The following is a 20,703-nucleotide window of genomic DNA, read 5'->3' on the forward strand; positions in this document are numbered from 1 at the left end:
CTGGCAGTTTAATAGAATTGCAGGCCTAGCAGATGGTGCTGGGATGTCCTTTCCCACACAGCGCTAAGGAGCGTTAACCCTATCAGGGAATCTCTTGACACAGTACTACAAGAAATGGGGCTAATGATGCTGAGGTGACAAAGCAGCGGCTGGAGAGGGGGTAAAAGCCTACATGCGTCAACTCCCCGTGCTTTATCTTCAATGCTTCTGGTGAAGTTTATGAACAGGATCTCGTGGGGGCCAACGTGGTGGGGGCTCTGGCAGTGCCCTTACACTCATAAGTGGGATGAAATTAATTTTTCATAAACATCTTAGTAGGCGACAGGCTAGCAAAGTCCAACAAGGCTGAATGAATGTGGAAAATGTTACAGTCTAAACAACTAAAAATAAAAACTTAAAGTTACCATTCATGGAGAATTTACTATATCCAAGACAAGGATGTACATGCTTTACAAACGGAACTTAATTTTGTCTACCTACCAACATTTTAAGGCAATAACATCATTAATAACATTTTTATGCTAATTTTTTATTTTTAAAGTACTATTTTATTTTAAATTAGTTTAACAGATTCAATATAATTTGTAGGTTCCATTCTTTTTTTTTTTTTTTTTTTTTGACAGGCAAAGTTAGACAGTGAGAGAGAGAGAGAGAGAGAAAGGTCTTCCTTCCGTTGGTTCACCCCCCAAATGGCCGCTACGGCCAGTGTGCTGCCCTGATCTGAAGCCAGGACCCAGGTGCTTCCCCCTGGTCTCCCATGCGGGTGCAGGGCCCAAGGACTCAGGCCATCCTCCACTGCCTTCCTGTGCCACAGCAGAGAGCTGGACTGGAAGAGGAGCAACCCGGACAGAACCGGTACCCTGACCGGGACTAGAACCCAGAGTACTGGCGCCACAGGCGGAGGATTAGCCTAGTGAGCCGCGGCGCTGGCCTGTAGATTCAATCCTTCCCCATTTCCCTCCTACTCTCCCTTACCCCTCCCCTCCCCTCCCCTCATTTTCCCTCCCCTCCCCTTCCTTTCCCTCCTGTCCTTTCTCCTCCCCACCAACAATATTTTAAAACACTTTTTACACAAAACAAAGAGCTTACAGAGCATATCACAACACAATAAAGAAGTACATACACATAGAAGTACATACCTCTTAAGTACATACACATAGAGATCCTTACGGGCACTGCCAGATCAAGATAGTTCAGATTTCTAGCATTATAGAGGTTCCCTCATATTTCCTTATGGTTAATTCCCTCCCAAAGGAAGCCATTATTCTGACATCTGTCACTGTAAATCAGTTTTACTTGTTCTTGATCTGAGTATAAATAGATTCCTACCATATGTTTCTGGGATCTACCTTCATAATATTTTATGAGATTCATCCAAGTTGATGCATAGATCAATTGTTTGATCTTTTTCACCATTGTGTAGTTTTCCATTAAATGGAAATATATATGAACAATCATTATTTATCTGTTCATAATTGTTTCTTGCTTAAATTATTGATTAGCCTCTTAATTGGTCTATTTGTATCTTTGCTGTCTTCTAATGTTTTATCCATTTCATAACCAGAGGGTTTACTGTGTACTTTCTAAGGAATATGCACATTCAATCTGACAAGCACTACTTCTGGCCAGTTGTGTTGTATTTTGGGATAAATAAAGTCCAATTTAACAATTTTAGCTCAACACACATTTATCATGCATCTAAGGCATGGTTCCTGCCTTTTTTTAAAATAAAGATTTATCTATCTATCTATCTATCTATCTGGCAGGGTTACAGAGAGAGAGGGAAAGATTGATCTTCTGTCTGCTGGTTCACCCCAAATGGCTGCACTGGCCAGGGCTGGGCCAGGCCAAAGCCAGGAACTTCATCCGAGTCTCCCAAGTGGGTGACAGGGCCCAAGGACTCGGGCCATCTTCCCTGCTTTCCCAGGTGCATTAGCAAGGAGATGGATTGGAAGTGGAGCATCTGGGACTTGAACAAACACCAATATCGATGCCATGTCATAGGCAGCAGCTTAACCCATTGCACCACAATGCTGGCCCATGGCTCTTGCTTTTCAAGAGTCTGTAGGTAGTTCATAGGAATACCACTCATAAATTAAGAGATTCCATCCTGTGTGGTTGGATGTACAACAGTGATAGGATCCCAGATACAAGAGATCACAAAGAGGGTGGTAGCCCTCACTCAAGGTTCCCTTCCTTGGATCTGAGTCCATGCTCACTGAGAAATCCTGTAATTACTGACACACTTCTGAGAGGGCTGAGTATCCAGAAGCAGGTCTTAAGCAGGAGGCAGAAACAAGTCAATCAAGAACATCTTTCTTAAAACAGGACCATGGGCTTCCAGGATTGCAGAATGGCGTCATGCACTTAGCTGATTTGGCGCCATCCCTAAGAATCTGGCCAATTCTGGGTCTGTGGACGGAAGTGAGTTTATGCACGGAGAACCAGACTGAGTACTGTTGCTGCACCAAGGTAGCATTGCCAGGTGACACTGTTTGAGTACTTGGGTAGCCTCCCTCTCTAACATCTGCAGCACTGTAGCTTCCAGCTCTGTTCAACAGATTGCACACGTTGGGCACGTAAAGCATATTTCTCACTCTAAGCAGGGAAAAGAAGAGACTTACCTGCCTACTTGGAATAGAGGTTGAGAAGATAAATCTTCAGCTCCTTGGTTATGTAATAAGATACTTTTTAACTGATGGTGTCAGGTAAATCTGACACTATCAAAGAGCCTTTTATTCCAGGTCCTGTGAAGAATGTAGGACTCCACACAATGATTACATTAAGTCTACCAAATGAAACCATAGAGAAAACTGAAATTATTGATTGTTTTACTTGTTAGTTTTTGATGAGTGCAAAGTTAATTATTTTATGAATGTAAATAGTTTAGGCTCAGAATTTGGTAAACATTTGGCAATATACTTTAGAAGTTATTTGAAACATCTACAGGAGAATACACAAATATACAACTTAACACATCATTGCAGAATGTGCCAGTTGAGCAATTTGTTGTTTTTGTTGTGTTTTTTTCACTTTGTTATGTTATGTATTAAAGTTTAATAAGTTGTCTAAGTGTCTTTTTTTTTTTTTTGACAGGCAGAGTTAGACGTGAGTGAGAGAGAGACAGGGAGAAATGTCTTCCTTCTGTTGGTTCACTCCCCAAATGGCTGCCAAGGCCAGCTCTGTGCTGATCAAAAGCCAGGAGCCAGGTGCTTCCTCCTGGTCTCCCATGTGGGTGCAGGGGCCCAAACACTTGGGCCATCCTCCACTGCCCTCCCAGGCCACAGCAGAGAGCTGGACTGGAAGAGGAGCAACCCGGACAGAACCGGCACCCCGACCGGGACTAGAACCCAGTGTGCTGGCGCCGCAGGTGGAAAATTAGCCTAGTGAGCCGTGGTGCTGGCTAAGTGTCTTTCAACAATTTCCACATTTATAAATATATATTTGTGTGTAATATCTTCTGTATATAATATGAAGCCATTTTTTCTCTTGCTGAGCTTGTGAGTTTTTATTTTTCTGATATTTAAATAGGGCTTCGAAGAGACTATGCAATTGACTTCCTTCTTTCTTTTGAGCTATTTTTTGTGGAATGTGGAATTTTCAGTTCTGAAAGTCATGAATTGTTTTAAGGCTCTTTTTACTCAATTTCAAATCACTTGTATCATATCAATGTATATACCTTGAACCATACAATGTATACTTGTATCCAATGTTAAGCATAGGGACTCAAAATTTTTAATTTACTTTAGCTTACTTAATAGAAGTATAAATATAAAAGGGACTTGACATAATTCATCTCTATTATCTTCTGTGAGTTGGCTGGCACAATTTTGGCCAGTTAATGCGGTGATATCTCCTACCTGTATTTAAACTTGTAGATATATGATATAGTTAGAATTTAATTATCTGAATTTAAAATTAAGTAAAAACTCCTAAATTTTCATGAAAAAATTAAGATTATCCCAGTAATTATTTTGGTTTGGGAAAGGCCTTGAATTTTGATGTACTTAAATTGAAGTTCACTTAGCACCTATTTGAAGAAGTTTGTGTTAAAAAAAAAGTTCCAGTTAAGTCTTTAAAAACAGAGAATAACAGAGACCTCAAAAAGTTAATTTGCTGCAATTGACACCTTCGAGGTTGGCCTTTTTCTCTTGCTAGTGTGGTTGATATTTCCCTGTGGCCCAGGGATGGACAAGTCTGCTAAGAATGACATAGTATCGTCCCTTCCAGAAGCAAGAAGCTACTAAGACCTGAGGCCTTTAATATGGAAGGTGATGGAAGATGCAAGATGGGCATGAATTGTGATGGAAGATGAGCATGAGTTGTGAAGTTGGCATCTGCACACAGAGAGCTTAATTGGGCTCCCACAATCTTTGACCACTTCGACAGAGGAGATCAGCTTCTGAAATAAGTCTCACGAATTTTTGGGAAGCAGTGTGGTGTGTTGGTGGAGAGCATGGGCTTTGGAGACCAAGAGAACTGGATTTTGGGCTGGCACCATGGCTCACTTGGTTAATCCAATGCTTGTGGCGCTGGCATCCCATATGGGCACCGGGTTCTAGTCCTGGCTGCTCCTCTTCCAGTCCAGCTCTCTGCTGTGGCCCAGGAGGGCAGTGGAGGATGGACCAAGTGCTTGGGCCCTGCACCTGCATGGGAGACCAGGAGGAAGCACCTGGCTTCTGGCTTCGGATCAGCGCAGCTCCGGCTGTAGCAGCCATTTGGGGAGTGAACCAATGGAAGGAAGACCCTTCTCTCTGTCTCTCTCTCTCACTGTCTATAACTCTACCTGTCAAATAAATTAAAAAGAGAGAAAACTGGATTTGAATCCTTGATTTTTCAGTTACCAGTTCTGTGACCTTGGAGAAGACTCTTGGCCTTTCCAACCTTTAGTTTAACAATCTGAAAAATGGGAAGCAAATCTATGTCAAACAGTGATTATCAATAGTGCTTGATGTAAGTTACTGTTCCTCCACGGATAAACGCGTAACTTCATGAAGACAATGAGCCAAAAGGAGGCGCTAGAGGGAAGCGGCTGTTTCTGTGCCTTGTTGCTCCAGGGGAGGAAACATGCCCTGATTTCTACCTGCAGGTCTTCCACAGAACTTCTAGAAAGTTTCCATAAGCAGGAGGCAGAGAGAGACTAAGCTAAGAGTACCAACTGATTAAGAGAGTCATGCTTGTTTGCTATCTTCAAAGAAGTCCAGTTTCATCTTTTGGGTGTTTGGTTTTCTTCCTTTTCTTTTCTTTTTAAGATTTATTTTAGTTATTTGAAGGGCAGAGTTACAGAGAGGGGGAGTAGAGGGGAGTCAGTCTTCCATCTGCTGGTTCACTCCCCAAGTGGTTGTAATGGTCAGGGCTGGGCCAGGCTGCAGCCAGGATCCAGGAGCTTCTTCCAGGTCTCCCATGTGGGTGCAGGGGCCCAAGTACGTGGGACATGTTCCATTGCTTTCTCAGGCATATCAGCAGAAAAGTGGACCAGAAGTAGAGTAGCTGGGACTTGAACTGGCACCCATATGGATTGCCAGTATTGTAGGCAGCAGTTTTACCTGCTACACTGCAATGCCAGTTCCTGCTTGGTTTTCTTTTAAGCAAGAAATCTATAATAAAAACTCAAATTGTTTTTACAAGTCAACTTCTAGAAAAGTGTGTGTGTTCTCATGGGTGTGCAGGCTGTTAGAACCTTACAGGAATGCATAGGGAGAGCTTTTTGTTCTTTGTGGAGAAAGACGATGACACAGGATCTGGGCTCCACACGTGGTCTTCACTGGATGAGTATAACTGTGTGACTTTTGTGAAAAATACCAATTGTGGATGCTCTTCTAGTGTCAAAGTATTAATCCAAGATTTTTTGTTTCTCAGATGTGAAACCAGAACTTAATTCATGTCCACTTCTTACTTGAGAAATTGATTGGGCATTAATAATCATACTAGATCTTATAAGCTTAAACTGAATTATTCCTATAACATCTGCCAGGCAGCTTTCTCTCCTGCCAACTGATTCCAGAAGCCATAGATGGAAGAGTAGAATTATTTTTGGCATACCTGTTAGCCACCTGTGATGTTGATGGATTTGATCCAGTAGCCACACCTTCTACATTCAGACCCTGGTTATGCAGCCAGACTGCCACTCGTGGAGTTTATAGAAGACAACAGGGAAAGGATATTGAGGGAGCTCTTGTCATCTGAATAATGTGTCTAGACACAGCACATTACGAAATGGGAAGCCCAGGGTACATGCCTAATCTTAGATCCTCCCTACAATATGGCTCCATGGAATTGCAATGAGTGGTTCAGGCCACATTTCACTGATCTCTTTCCTCATTGATTATGAATGAAGATATGAAAGAAAAGGCAGGAGCAGGAGAAACACCTTCCAAACTAATTGGTCTTGAAATTTTAGTGTTACTGAATGACAAGTGAACACAGGGACTTTGGAAGTTAATTTCAATATTAATATTCTTGTCAACTTGGAATTATTTTCAAAAGTCTGGAGATTATTTGCCTTTTTCATAATATCTTTAAGAAATTATTTTCTACAATGATCTAAGAACTATAGATGCAGAAAGAGTCTTAAGCAGTTAGTCCAATTTACCACAGGATTGATATTCTTTCGAATTTGAGTTGGACACTTCTGAGATTCAGATATCCAGGGCCAGTGTTGCGGTGCTGCTGCCTGTGATGCTGACATCCCATATGGCCACTGGCTCATATCCTGGCTGCTCCACTTCCAATGCAGCTCCATGCTAATGGCCTAGGAAAAGAAGTGAAATGTTGCCCAAGTGTTTGGGCCCCTGGCACCCACATGGAGACCTGGATGGAGCTCCTGGCTCCTGGCTTTGGCCTGGCACAATTCTGGCCAGTGTAGTCATCTAGGGAGTAAACCAGTGGATGGAAGATCTCTCTCTCTCTCTGTGTCTCTCCCTCTTTCTCTGCAACTCTGTCTTTAAAAAATAAAAAGAATGGCCGGCGCCACGGCTCACTAGGCTAATCCTCCGCCTTGCGGCGCCGGCACACTGGGTTCTAGTCCCGGTCGGGGCGCCAGATTCTGTCCCGGTTGCCCCTCTTCCAGGCCAGCTCTCTGCTGTGGCCAGGGAGTGCAGTGGAGGATGGCCCAAGTGCTTGGGCCCTGCACCCCATGGGAGACCAGGATAAGTACCTGGCTCCTGCCATCGGATCAGCTCGGTGCGCCGGCCGCAGCGGCCATTGGAGGGTGAACCAACGGCAAAAGGAAGACCTTTCTCTCTGTCTCTCTCTCTCACTGTCCACTCTGCCTGTCAAAAAAAATAAATAAAAATAAAAAGAATGAAAAATATATGGGTGCAGGCAATTTGTTTGTTTCCCTGCAGTATTATAAGTGTGTAAAATAGTGCCAGGCATACAGCAGATGCTTAACAAAATTTTGTTGAATTAGTGAATAGCTCGTAGACAAAGGTTAATTTCAGCTTGGCCATTAGATCCAGCAGGATATTTTTAAAAAAAATATTCTTTGATGCTTACACAAGCCAAAGAGGGATATGATTTGTATTAGTGCATTTTCTGTTACTATAACAAAATATCAGAGGCTGAGTGCTTTGCAATGAGGAGAGGTATATTTAGCTCACAGTTTAGGAGGCTCAAGAACATGGTTCTGACTTCTGAGTGGTTCTGGCGGGGGCCTCATGGTGGGTGGCATCATGGCGGTGGGAGTGTGCTCCAGAGGGGAAGACACACGGTAAGGCATGACGCTGAAGCTGGCACTGTGGCAGCTTTTTTTTTTTGGTGCCGACACCGCGGCTCCGGCGCTGCAGTTTATTCCCCGGGGCGGGCGCGGGTCAGGACTCCTCGGCGCCTGAGTCCGAGTCCTCGTCCCCGAAGCGGCTGTCGCCCTCGGCCTCGGCGTCCGCGTCCTCGTAGTAGTCGTCGTAGAACAGGTCGGCGCCCTCGTCGGGCGGCGACGCCTTGCTCCGCACGCAGTACTCGGCCAGCGTGGTGGGCACCTTCACGCCGTCCCGCTCCGCGTCCACCTTGGTCCCCAGCACCTGCTTCCGGATGATGTCTGTGTACTCCCGGTCCCTCCCCTTGCTCTCCTTCCACTTCCTGTACATCACGGACGCGTCCACGTTGGCTGGCGAGAAGGTGTTGGGCTCGTTGAGCAGAGAGATCACGCTCAGCAGGATGGTCCTCACGTTCTGTGTGGGGTTCCAGCGCTCGGAGGGCAGCTCCCCACTCTGGGGGTCGTCGACCGGGGGGTGCAGGATGGAGATGCACACGTCCCCTGTCTCATAGATGTTCGGGTGCCACATCTTGGTCAGGAAGCGGAAGGCCGGCGGGGAGTACGGGTAATTCAGGGGGAACTTGAGCCGAGCCTTGAAGTAGCCGCCTTCGTAGTAGGTGTTGGGCGGCCCGAAGATGGCCACCTCCCAGTTGTACAGGTCGCCCTCGTCCACCAACGTCACGCGGAAGCCCTCGACCGGCTCCTCCTGCAGCCCCTTGAGCTCCAGCAGCAGCGCCTTCTGCGAACTGGGCACCAATGGCCGGGCCATGGTGCTCCACTTCCAATCCAACTCTCTGCTAATGTGCCTGGGAAAGGAACAGAAGATGGCCCAAGAGTCTGGGCCCCCGGACCCATGTGGGAGGTCTGGAAGAGGCTCCTGGTTCCTGACTTTGAATTGGCTCTGATCTGGCCATTGTGACTATTTGAGGAGTGAACAAGCAGATGGAAGATTGATCTCTACCTGTCTCCCCTTCTCTCTCTGTAACTCTGCCTTTCAAATAAACACATCTTAAATAAAGACAAAATGCTACAGGGCAGAGAAGGGATGAGTCTTGCTCCTTTATAGCAACTCTCCTTTGGGTACTCAAATCCTGGGAGAACTACAGGACTATATTAATCCATTCGAAGAACCATGTCCCCAGTAACCCAGTCATCCCCGTACTGGGCTCTACCCTTGGGGGACAAGCCACATTTAAACCATGCCATGGCTTATGGGATTTATTTTTTTTACCTCAACCAAAAAATCCCCCAAAAACTAAAGCAAAACAAAACAAAACAAAACAAAACAAAAAAACCAGCAATCAGAAGACTGCAATCTAGAAATACTTAGGCATCTGTGATCTGGTCCATTCCACTGACAAGATTCCAACATTCTTTGTGTTTTCTCACCTTAAATACTCATAAATTTAGGAGAGGGTGCTCAGCCTTCCCTAGGAACCTGTTCCAAGTGAAATTCTTTTCTCCTGAGCCCAACCTAGAACTACAAAGAGCTTGCTTCATTTTTCTGTTGTTGTTTTCTTTACTGCACAATGAGAAGGAGTTTGTCAATGTACTCTATATCCATTTTTTAGGGTGAACTGCTAGCTTGCTTCTTCATTTTTCTATTCTAATGTCAATCAACAGTACTTACAGACACTCTGCTATGGGGCTAACACTCTGCTTTCCCACAGTTTCATGCCTGATTTTGAAGACTTTTGAAACATTTTCATTCTTTCTCTAAATCTTCTCCAATTTCTTCACAGCTTGCTTAAAATGTGAATCCATGAAACTGGGCATCCTATGGTGAGACCATTGGGAAAAACAGCTGTGCCTGGGTTATCAAGGAGGGCCTAGACTCTATTTTATTCATGCCAAGAAAAAGGGACATTGATTGGTGAATCTCCATAGAGATGTGGCATGGAGGGGGCGGGGCTTACAACCAATGAGAAATGGTAAGAAACTTCACATTTTCTAGAGTGTCTCCACTGAGCTGTGAGCTTTCTTTCATAAAAAAATAAAGCTTTCAAAATATTGGAAATGTTGTGCTTTGTGGGGTTCTGTATTAGAAAGCTAGTTTCATAACTCTGTTTTGTAACAAACGATCCCCAAACTGAAGAGTTTGCAGCAACATTCCTTTACTCTCCAGTCTCCAGCCTGCATGTGCACCTGCAGTTCAGCCAGTTCAGCAGCCCTGGGGTGCTGTTCCCTGGGAAGCTTTGTTTTAGGCTGTGGGTCACCTGAGTGTCTCTCTCTCCAGTATGTGGATGGCTTCATATCCACTTCACATGTCCTCTCATCCTCCTTAGACCATGGGCTCCCCCAGGCATGTTGTAATGAAGAAAGGCAGCAGTGTGAGGAACAAGCATGTTAAAGACTTGTCCACATCTCATCTGCTAACATCCCTTTGATTAAGTAAGGCAATCACCAACTCCAGTATCAATGGGGGCAGAGAAGACTGCCCCTATAGTAGAGGAGGCAAGGAGTTAATCTTTGCTTACAGGGATGCAACTTATTGCCAAACTCACAAATATAAATCATATGAGGGCAGGCCTTCGGTTTTGCTCACCACTGTGTCCTTGGGCCTGGTGCTTGTAGTGGCTCGATGCACATTTGTCGAATGAATGAACTGACTAATTAAGGAGGAAATCAATAACAGACTCAACAATAGCAGGCTAAGAATAGTATTAATGGCAACAGAGTAGAATATATTATATATATTGCTTCTAGCAAAGGCATTTATTTCAATAAAGGATATTAAAGTAGTTATGATAGAATTTGTACCAAGATTAACTGCATGTGATGTATACATGAATACAGTCATGTGTTTACATTCTCATGTCTTCTGTATCCACTCACTAGTGTGTCCTTGTCCTTATGGCCCTATAAGAGGCATTGTTTGATGAGGAATCCTTTCTACACGTGATAAGTGTGAGAGCCTCCTATGACTTGCACTGATGGTGGTGCCTGCCCGTGATTAGCTCTGCCACCCTTGAACCTCCTTGCCTGACCAATGCTTTTGCTGAGCATGAATTACCTGGACGATACGTGCTGCAGGCCCTCTCCCTCTGTTGCTGTGACCTGATCAGTTGGGTCACATGGCTTGAAGCTGTGCTGCAGGGAATACTTCCAGTATCTCAGCTGTCCATGCCAGTTAGAGTCAGCCGGTGTGGCTCATGCTTTCCTGTCGCCCTCCTGTTGCTGCTTTTGGCACTGGTGCAGGATGCTGAGCCCCACCTACTGCTGCTTCACATGGCAACGTTAGTAATTCTTCCTGGATGTCGTGTTAACTACAGCTTCTGGAAGTCACTGATTGATTATTCCAAGAATCCAAATAGGTTATCTAAGGCAGATTTAAAATGGCTGCTGGATAAGTAGTGAAAACTATCTTTGGTTTGGTCTAGATTGGTCTAGAAAAAACTCCTACAGGTTGATTATGTGAATTTAGGACAGGTAACTAACTTCCATATCTTGTTCCACATTATCATTCTGTTAGCAAGCATCAGGACTGGCTCATGGCATATATTCAATTATTAGCCTTTGAACGTATGAAGGAAAAGCATATGTACTCTCCACACAACTTATTTTTGGCCTTAAAATAACTTTTCAGTATGTTACAGTATGGATGCTGTTAAAGTAATGATACTTAAAAATTAAATGATTTTTGATTTACAGAGTCCCACATTTCCTGCATTAACTGTCATATAATAAACACCATATAATATTTTTCTAAAGATTTATTTTTTATTTATTTGAAAGTCAGAGTTACACAGAAAGAGGAGGAGAGGCAGAGAAAGAGAGAGGTCTTCCATCTGATGGCTCACTACCCAACTGACTGCAACGGCTGGAGCTGGGCAGATCCGAAGACAGGAGCTTCTTCTGGGTCTTCCCACATGCGTGCAGGGGCCCAATGGCTTGGGCCATCTTCTCCTGCTTTTCCAGGTCATAGCAGAAAGCTGGATCAAAGTGGAGCAGCTGGGACTCGAATCGCTGCCCATACGGGATGCTGGTACAGCAGGTGGTGGCTTTACCCACTATGCCACAGCACCAGCCCCAACCATGTAATATTTTGAAAATATTTATTTGAAAGGAATAAACACACACACACACACAGGGAAGGAGGAAGTAAAGACAGATGGATAGACAGCTTGGTTGATTTTCTGTCGGTTCACTCCCCAAATGACCAAAACAGTCAGGTCTGGGCCAGGTGGAAATCAGTAACCAGGAAGCCTTTCTGAGTCTACCACATGAGTGGCAGGAACTCAACTACTTGAGCCATTACCTTTGCTTCCCAGGCATACAGCAGGGAGCTAAATCTGAATTGGCGGGGTCTTGAACTGCTGCTCCGATATGTGATGTAGGCATCTCAAGCAGTAACTTAATCCATTAAGCCACAACACCTGCCCTCTCATAGTATTTGATAAGTACAGTAAAGCATGTTCAAAACAAGGAGGCAGTGACTTTCATATTTTTACCCAATTTGGAACAAAGTACAGGTAGTTTAACTTCTCTACAATAGCTCTTGCTTTCCCACTGTCTCCCTTTGGTAGATCCTATCACTTGTTGATAATGATGAGGAAAACAATAAAATAATAACAGCGCACACTATTTATTTAGCATTTACTATGTACCAGGCATTGTGCTAAGAGTTTTGCACTCATCATTAAATTTAATTCTTAAATGCATGAGGTAGAGCATTATATTACCTTTTTTTTTTTTTTTGCAAAGAAACCCATAACTGTGATGAGGCCAGTCTTTTTTATTATATAGATTGTATCTTTTGTTCCTGTGTTTCCAGCGTGGAAAGGGATGGTAGGACTGAAATCTTGTCCACTTCCCTATCAAAGACATGCCATCAAGGGTCAGCTGGGTTGTGTTTTTTTTTTCTTTTTCTTTTTTTTTTTTGGACAGGCAGAGTGGACAGTGAGAGAGAGAGACAGAGAGAAAGGTCTTCCTTTGCCGTTGGTTCACCCTCCAATGGCTGCTGTGGCCGGTGTGCTGCAGCTGGCGCACCACGCTGATCCGATGGCAGGAGCCAGGTACTTTTCCTGGTCTCCCATGGGGTGCAGGGCCCAAGCACTTGGGCCATCCTCCACTGCACTCCCTGGCCACAGCAGAGAGCTGGCCTGGAAGAGGGGCAACCGGGACAGAATCCGGCGCCCCGACCGGGACTAGAACCCAGTGTGCCGGCGCCGCAAGGCGGAGGATTAGCCTAGTGAGCCGTGGCACCAGCCTCAGCTGGGTTTTACACAGTGCTTCTGAAAGCTTAGCTTTCCTGTGTTAAGGAGCGATGTTCTGAGCTGTGATTTGTCCATTTCTCAGCAGTTTGGTCTGAACAGTAGGCAAACCAAACTCTCCTTTCTTTTAAGGTCCCACTTGGGTTAAACTCTGTCTTGAGTAAGTATTAAAATGATGGTAACAAGGTTCATGGTGGAATTAATAAAGCCGAGTGGGTTTTCTACAATGAAGAATTCAATGGAGGGCTTTTTGGAGAGTATAACACAGGTGCCACTGAGATTACTATATCTCTTGGGTCCAAGGAGTCCGCACTATCAGCATCTCTATGAGGCATGCTGTAGTTTACTACAGGAAAGTTTTTGGAGCAGACTGGGCTCTGTGTGTGTGTGTGTGTGTATGTGTGTATGTGTGTGATTATGAGTGGGCACGTGTGTGTGTACATGCACTATCAGCTGACACTCAGGACCAGATACCTGCACACTTCACATAGTCATGAGTTTTCATACTGGGTGTTGTATTGATGCTCTCCCTTGAGAATGGTGCCCAGAGAGACTATGTACAGACTGTGGCTCTGCTAATCTGTACTTTGCCTCTCCTGGAAGGATTCCGTTGCTGGGGATCGATAAGTAGCAGCTCCCTTGGCAGTAGGAGAAAATAGCAACCCACACTTGCATGACCCCCATGTAACTCCTCACTGAGATGACCGGATGCTCATCCTTCAAAGGGACATCTCTGAGATTCACATTCATCCCTCATGGAGAAGCTGCCCATTCACAAGGCAATGAGATGCTTCTCACTGCAGTGTTCAAGGTGATGGCATAACAGCCCATTTATCAGATTCAGTGGGGAAGTCTGCATTACCCTTAGAACCGTTGACCTGGCGTGACACCAGGGGACACAGCATGAGGAAAGCACGCTGGGTCCAGAGCACTTGAATGAAGCCAATGGGTCTGCCTCCCTCCTTTCAAGGGTCACGTACGTCTACTGTACCTGATGAAAGGTGTTGTCAGTCCCACCTGGTTGCTACCAAACCCTTAATCACCTCTCCTAGTAACACCCTGGTTCCTGAACAAAACTACAAAGCTCTGGATCTTCCTGCATGTAGACCTACTTTGCAGTGCTGGTCCCTTAGGAAAATAATCATTTTATTGGCCATTTTAGCTCTAAATCCCCCACAGGTTTCCTCACAGAAGGCCGTTGTGTGCACAGAATTTCAGCAATGATTTTTGGGTAGCAGAGAAAAGCTGAAGTGCAGCATGGAACAGCCCAGCACTGACAATGGAAAAGCAGAGAACTACTAAGACTAGAGCTTTCTGGACCATCCACCGCAACGGGATGTTTTCCTGGCTCCCCACTTTGAGAAATGTCTTCTCTTTCTCCCTTTCCTTACTTCCTAGGTTAACCGGCAATGCACAGTTCTCTCTTCCTTCACTGTGCCTACTAACTTAGCTTTCCAACGCTCCTTTCCCCATCCCACACAGGTACCTTGACACGCTTTTGTGTGACCAAAAGCTTAATAAGGAGCTCTGCTGAAAGACATGGCCTTACACACAGGCCTTGACCTTTAGCTGTACAGAGAGGCAGCAGAAACTCGAAATTACATTTTCTCCTCAATATGGTAAAGATCAAATTCTTCTGTAGGACACCCTTGCAGGGTATAGGGAAAGAGAATGGTGGGAAAATACATGAATTCTCTTTTTTCCCCATGTCCTTCCTGCTGTCTAGAAGAAGCCCCCAGGAATAAAATGTTCTGCTCTACCTCTGGACTGCAATAAGGTGCTGCCAGAGATAGATCTTGTTTAGGATGGCACCCATACTTACCAATTCTGGAAGTGAATTCTGCCAGAAACCTGCGTGAGATTAGAAGTGGATCCTTCCCCAGTTGAGTTCCCAAATGAGAAGCCAGTCTAGGCGACACCTCGATTGCAGCCTGTGAAACCTGAATAGAGGACTCAGCTAAGCAATGCTCAGACTCCCCCCGCCCCCCAAAGCTGTGAGACAATGAAACAATAAGCATGTGATTTTAAGAAAAGAATTATTTTTTTTGACAGGCAGAGTGGACAGTGAGAGAGAGAGACAGAGAGAAAGGTCTTCCTTTGCCGTTGGTTCACCCTCCAATGGCCGCCGCCGCCGGCGCGCTGCAGCCGGCACACAGCGCTGATCTGATGGCAGGAGCCAGGTACTTATCCTGGTCTCCCATGGGGTGCAGGGCCCAAGTACTTGGGCCATCCTCCACTGCACTCCCTGGCCACAGCAGAGAGCTGGCCTGGAAGAGGGGCAACCGGGACAGAATCTGGCGCCCCGACCGGGACTAGAACCTGGTGTACCGGCACCGCAAGGTGGAGGATTAGCCTAGTGAGCCGCGGCACCAGCAGAAAAGAATTATTTTTAAAAATTTATTTGAAAGGCAGAGTTACAAAGAGCGGGATAAATCTCTTGCCTCCCCCCGCCCTGCCGATCTTCTGTTTGTTGGTGTACACACCATCCAAGTCTCCTACATGAGTGGCAGGGGCACAAGCACTTGGGCCATTTCTTCTGCTCCCAGAAACTGAACTGGTGCTCATAAGGGTTGCTGGTGTTGCAGGTGGCATCTTTACCCACTGCCCCACACATGTTGTTTTAAGCCATTTGTGTTGGTGGTGATTTGTTATGTGTCAATAGATAACTAACATGGCTACAGGCACCTTCCTATGGAGCTGCTAGAATTAAATGAAGCAAAGCATTCAGAATAGTGCCGGGCCCACTGCAAGCACATGATAGATGGTAGCTATGAGAATGTTAAGTGATTGTATAAATTTGCTCTCATGATCATTCAATCAATACTATTTAGTGCTAAAGTGCACCTACATAATCCCTCTCTTCAAAGCCTTATAGCCTATGGGAAAATAATTCAGTAAACGTATTTACAATACATGAGTGTTTGAGAGGAAAAACTTAGCATGTTATAGGAAGATGTACAGAGGGACTTAAGGTTCATCAAAGAAGTGAAGCTTGAACAGCAGTATAGGACTGCATGATAATTCAAGAGCTGAACAGCAAGAGGAAGGCTGGCCTAGACCAGCTTTATCTGATGGAACATTCCACAAGGACAGAGAAGTTCTGTGTGAATTCCGTGTGACTCAAAAGTCACTAAGCTACATGTGAGAGTACTTGAAAAAATTCATTGGAAGTGGAATTTAAAATGATTTTGGTGGAAAAAACCTTGAAGTCAGTGCACGTGTATTTTGATTGAGCATTTTAAATGTGGCCTGTGTGCATGGAAAGCCAAGACACTCTGGCAAGAAAAAAAAAATGACCTAAATGAAAGATCTCTGAGAGTGAGATCCCAGTGGAAAGAACAGGTCATCAAAGGAGGTACCTTTCTCTGAAGGGAGGAGAGAACTTCCACTTTGACTACAACCTTGTCTAAATAGGATCAGAGTCAGCGAACTCAAAAGGCTTCCATAGCCTTGGCAACTCATGACAAGAGCCTAAGGTGATTACTGAGGCCATAAACAAGAGTGTCAATTTGTTAAGTCAACAATAGGAGTCACTGTGCACTTAATCCTCATGTAGGATCTCTGTCCGTAATGTGCTATACATTGTGATTTAATGCTATAACTAGTACTCAAACAGTATTTTTCACTTTGTGTTTCTATGTGGGTGCAAACTGTTGAAATCTTTACTTAATATATGCTAAACTGATCTTCTGTATGTAAAGAGAATTGAAAATGAATCTTGATGTGAATGGAAGGGGAGAGGGAGTGGGAAAGGGGAGGGTTGCGGGTGGGAGGGACGTTATGGGGGGGAAGCCATTGTAATCCATAAGCTGTACTTTGGAAATTTATATTCACTAAATAAAAATTAAAAAAGGAAGAGGTTTATAACCCCCCCCCCAAATGTGGCCTGTGTGACTGATAAACTGACTTTTAAATTTCATTCAATTTTGATTCATATATATTTGAATAGCCCCACATGAGGCTAGTGGCAACAGTCCTGGAAAGGGCAGGGAAGAGGGAAAGCATGTGAGAGGATCCTAGGGCTGAAGGAAATATCTTTTATTTAAACAACTGAGAGACATCCAGTAGGACTGTACATCTTTATAGTTCTGTGATTCAGGCAACAAAACAAAACAAAACAAAACAAAACAAAACATACTAGTGAACATTTTCAAAGCACTTTTGTGCCAGGCACTGTTCCATGTAACTTCTGCTTGCAAACTTATTTGTGCCTCACAACAACTTCTGTGTGAGCACTTGCATTACCTGGGTTATCCACAGTGCACTATCTGCATCATGAAGATGCAGTGGAATAATCCAGGTTGACAGGAGGGTCACTCAACCTTGGGCAGTGCACTTGTCCTTGGTAATGGCATTGGAAAAGGTGACAGGAAGATCTGTTGGAAATCTTATCTACAGGATTTGGTGATATTTACCAGCTTCTCATGGAGAAAATCCACATTTACAGAGATTCCCCTGAAGGATAGGTATCCTATAGTCACCAAATCCTGGTTTGGAGGTAATTAAGCCTGGTAAGAGAGTACTGTATTTAAAGTGCATTTTTAATGTGATTGCACTCAACAGTGCTTTAGCACTGTCCAGCGGGGATCTGGCTTTTATGCCTTCCTTTGCAGGTTCTTCAGGCTATTGCTTAGAACATTTCATGTGGTCTTCAGGAATATACCAGGAGAACTGGTTTATGCCAGTAATATATTGTGCTTCTTCTGACCTAGGTTTGAGCCTTCTGACTGTGAGAAGTCATGTGAGAGATCACTGGTTCCCCTTTGGCTGGTATCTAGGAAGCCTCAGGTCAAACTACCATTGCTTCTGGCAAAGCATATTGGCCCGCATGGTATTCCCTGGCCACCTCCTGGCTTTCTGGTTTCTGTTTTCGATTTTACTTTCTTCCCAGGTCTTTCCTTGCTTATTATTAATAGTTTAAACCTTGCAGTATAAGATTTTTTAAAAAAGATTTATTTATTTACTTGAAAGTCAGAGTTAAACAGAGAGAGAAGAGACGAAGAGAGAGAGGGTAGAGAGAGAGGTCTTCCATCCATTGGTTCACTCCTCAAATGGCTGCAATGGCTGGAGCTGAACCAATGAGCCAGGAGCTTCTTCCAGGTCTCCCAAACAGGTGCAGGGGCCCAAGGGCTTGGGCCATCTTCCACTGCTTTCCCAGGCCATAGCAGAGAGCTGGAACGGAAGTGGAGCAGCCAGGACTTGAACCAGCGCTCACATGGGATTCTGGCACTTCAGGTGACAGCTTTATCCACAGTGCTGGCCCCAATGTAGGCTCTTTATAAGCCATTTCAATTCCTTGTTGAAATGAATTTGAGTACAAGTAATTATAATAATATGAAGAGAACTTCTTGGATCTTTGTGCTAGAGAATAGTGAGGAAGTTAAGGTTGGATGTGTACTGAAAATCTAGATGAAAGTGTTTGAAAACCCAAGGACTTCTTTCTCTTCAATTACTAAGCAAAAAACATTCTTTCAGTAGCCCTTTCCTCCAGCATGTCACTAACTTCCTCCTTTTGATTTAAGGTGAATAGCAGTGTTTTATGCTTTTATAAAGAGTAAGTTTATTTTTTACCTAGTATGTGTATAATTTTTCATATGGCAAAATCTTTGGATATTTGGTTGCAAGTAGACATTTAAAAAATAAAAATGTGGTTATATTGGGTTAGTCTTTTTCTGAGTCATAGACATAACTTTCTCCTTCTCTTCCTTCCTCCAACAGCCAAGTTCTGTATTAAATACAAGAAACATGGATTTAAAAGACTTGTTCATGTCCCCAAGAAACTAGAAATATGATGTGGGGAGGGCAGTGAGCCAGACCTTTGCTGTCTAGCGTGATAAATGCCCCCACAGCAGGTAAGTTCAGTGACTGTTCCAACTCTCCAGGTCCTCGCCTTTTATCTTGGCTGTAGGAATAGCCCTGCTGAGCCCAACTTACTGCATTTCTTTGTTCTGGGTCTGATTGTACCAACATTATGCAGACCCAGCCTGTGTGGGTGTCTGACTTCTTACTCCCCATTTTGAAGTCAGAGGTTTGGAATTACATGTCATGGGAAAATCTGCAGTTTCTATTCAGATCAAATCTTATTGTTGCAGGTAACTTTATAATACTGGATTCTGCTTAAGCGAATTAAGCTGGTGTAACCCATGATTGGAATATTTCTTGGCTGATCTGGAATCAAGGGATTCTGCCAAATGTTACATTCTGCAGAAGGGACATTCTCACTAAATCTCTGATCATTCTGTTTAACTATATTGGCATTGAGTTATACTGGTTGATTGTGGTAGAATCCAGAAATGGCTGCAATTCTTTACAGCAATTCCATCAAGGGGCAGGAGCTATTTGTCCACTCTTTTAATCTGGAATAGTCTTATCACTAACTTTGACTAATAGGATTGTACAAATTCTGTGTCAAGTCCTCAAGAGGCCTTGTATACTTGACTCTCATTCTTGGAACTTTTTGATGAAGAAGCCTTGAGTGGCCAGCTGGGTCATGAGATAAGTGGCCCAGTTATCTCTGTGTGCCACCCCCAGTCACCTAACATGTGAAAGAAACCATCCCAGATGATTCGGTACCCAGCTGAACCATCTGTTGACCATAAATGCATCAGTGAGCTCAGCCAAGTGAGCATGGCCAGAACAGTAGACAGTAGGTCATAAGAAGTAATAAATGGTTGCTATCTTAAGATATTAAGGGTTGGAGTTGTTTGGTGCACAGTTAGATGGTAGGAGTGCAATTTTGACATTGCTGCAGTGGGAAGCAAGACCTGGAAGACTTCAGAGCAGAGTAGATTGAAGGAAGGGAGGGAGTTAGAGAAAGGAGTAACATGTATTCACAGCCTTCTGTATGCACATCCGATGACCCCTTTACTAAACTAAATCAATGGAAAAACAGGCATACAAGTCTCCTGAACACTGTAGTAGATGATTACACATATGGGGGAGATTCAAATCTAATTAATTGTGATTCCCAAAAGATTTGTTGAATCAAACCCATGTTATTTATAACAGTAAAACCTCAACTCAATAATAAGAAAATATGCCATTCTATCAAATCATATCAAAAGATAACATAAACTACCCCCTCACCATTCTCACTCCCAAAAGAAAGGGTAATATTTACACTTGACCAACTGGGTAAGTAACCAGAGACAGATAACGCCAGGAACATAAATCAGTCTCTGGAAGAGATCTCTTTTTAGGTTTCAATTTAGCAGCCTTTGTGAGCATCCCCTCTGTCTGCTGAGCCTGGGGTTTAGCCAGAGGAAGCTATAAAGAAGAAGAGAAGCAAGTGTTTTGATTGGGAAGGGTTGGGAGGAGGTGGGATGGGGTTACAGGTAGATTTGATCTGATTGTGTACCAGAAGCAGTCATGAAGCCATGTAGGAAAGGGTGGCGTTACTTGGTGCAGGGAAATGCTGGTTCACTGAGCATGAGAAGGGCTCTCAGTCTCACCAACGATCTGCTGAGGCCTTGAGGCTGTTTGCCCTCAACTTCCTCACTTGTCAATTTTGTACAAAATTTCTGGTCCTGAGATAAGCTGACCTATCCCTAGTATCCATGCCTTGTTCCCCCTTTGAGGAAGGGGTTCCAGGCTTCTGATGGAGGCTTCTGCTTATTTCAGTGATTTTTTCCCAGTCCTTAAGGTATTTTGGTTGCCTGGCCTGTGCTAGGTACTCTGAGAGGCACTGGTCATCCAGTTGTGAATAAAATGCAGTCCCAACCTTTGAGTAGAAGAGCA

The 20,703-nt window shown here is 44.2% G+C and overlaps 2 protein-coding genes across 4 annotated transcripts in view; one reads left to right on the plus strand and one right to left on the minus strand.

Moving 5' to 3' along the window:
• The window catches only part of SLC35F4 (solute carrier family 35 member F4), a 344,601-nt gene that overhangs the window by 65,310 nt on the left and 258,588 nt on the right, over positions 1 to 20,703 (plus strand). For 2 of the 3 annotated variants that reach the window (XR_016217769.1, XR_016217771.1), the window contains one exon: positions 4,231 to 4,548. The gene's annotated coding sequence lies outside the window, so the exon portion shown is untranslated. Of the gene's footprint in view, positions 1 to 4,230; positions 4,549 to 18,684; positions 18,819 to 19,058 lie in introns of those variants that run through there. The other variant, XR_016217770.1, reaches the window with a different exon arrangement.
• Positions 7,762 to 8,522, minus strand: LOC100338008 (cell division cycle 34, ubiqiutin conjugating enzyme). The gene has a single exon (XM_017348335.4). The coding sequence runs from the start codon at positions 8,520 to 8,522 to the stop codon at positions 7,812 to 7,814; it is 711 nt and encodes a 236-aa protein (XP_017203824.2). The 3' UTR covers positions 7,762 to 7,811.

Source organism: Oryctolagus cuniculus, chromosome 12 (assembly GCF_051225735.1).
Source record: "Oryctolagus cuniculus isolate XC-2025 breed Fujian yellow rabbit chromosome 12, ASM5122573v1, whole genome shotgun sequence".
Taxonomy (NCBI): domain Eukaryota; kingdom Metazoa; phylum Chordata; class Mammalia; order Lagomorpha; family Leporidae; genus Oryctolagus; species Oryctolagus cuniculus.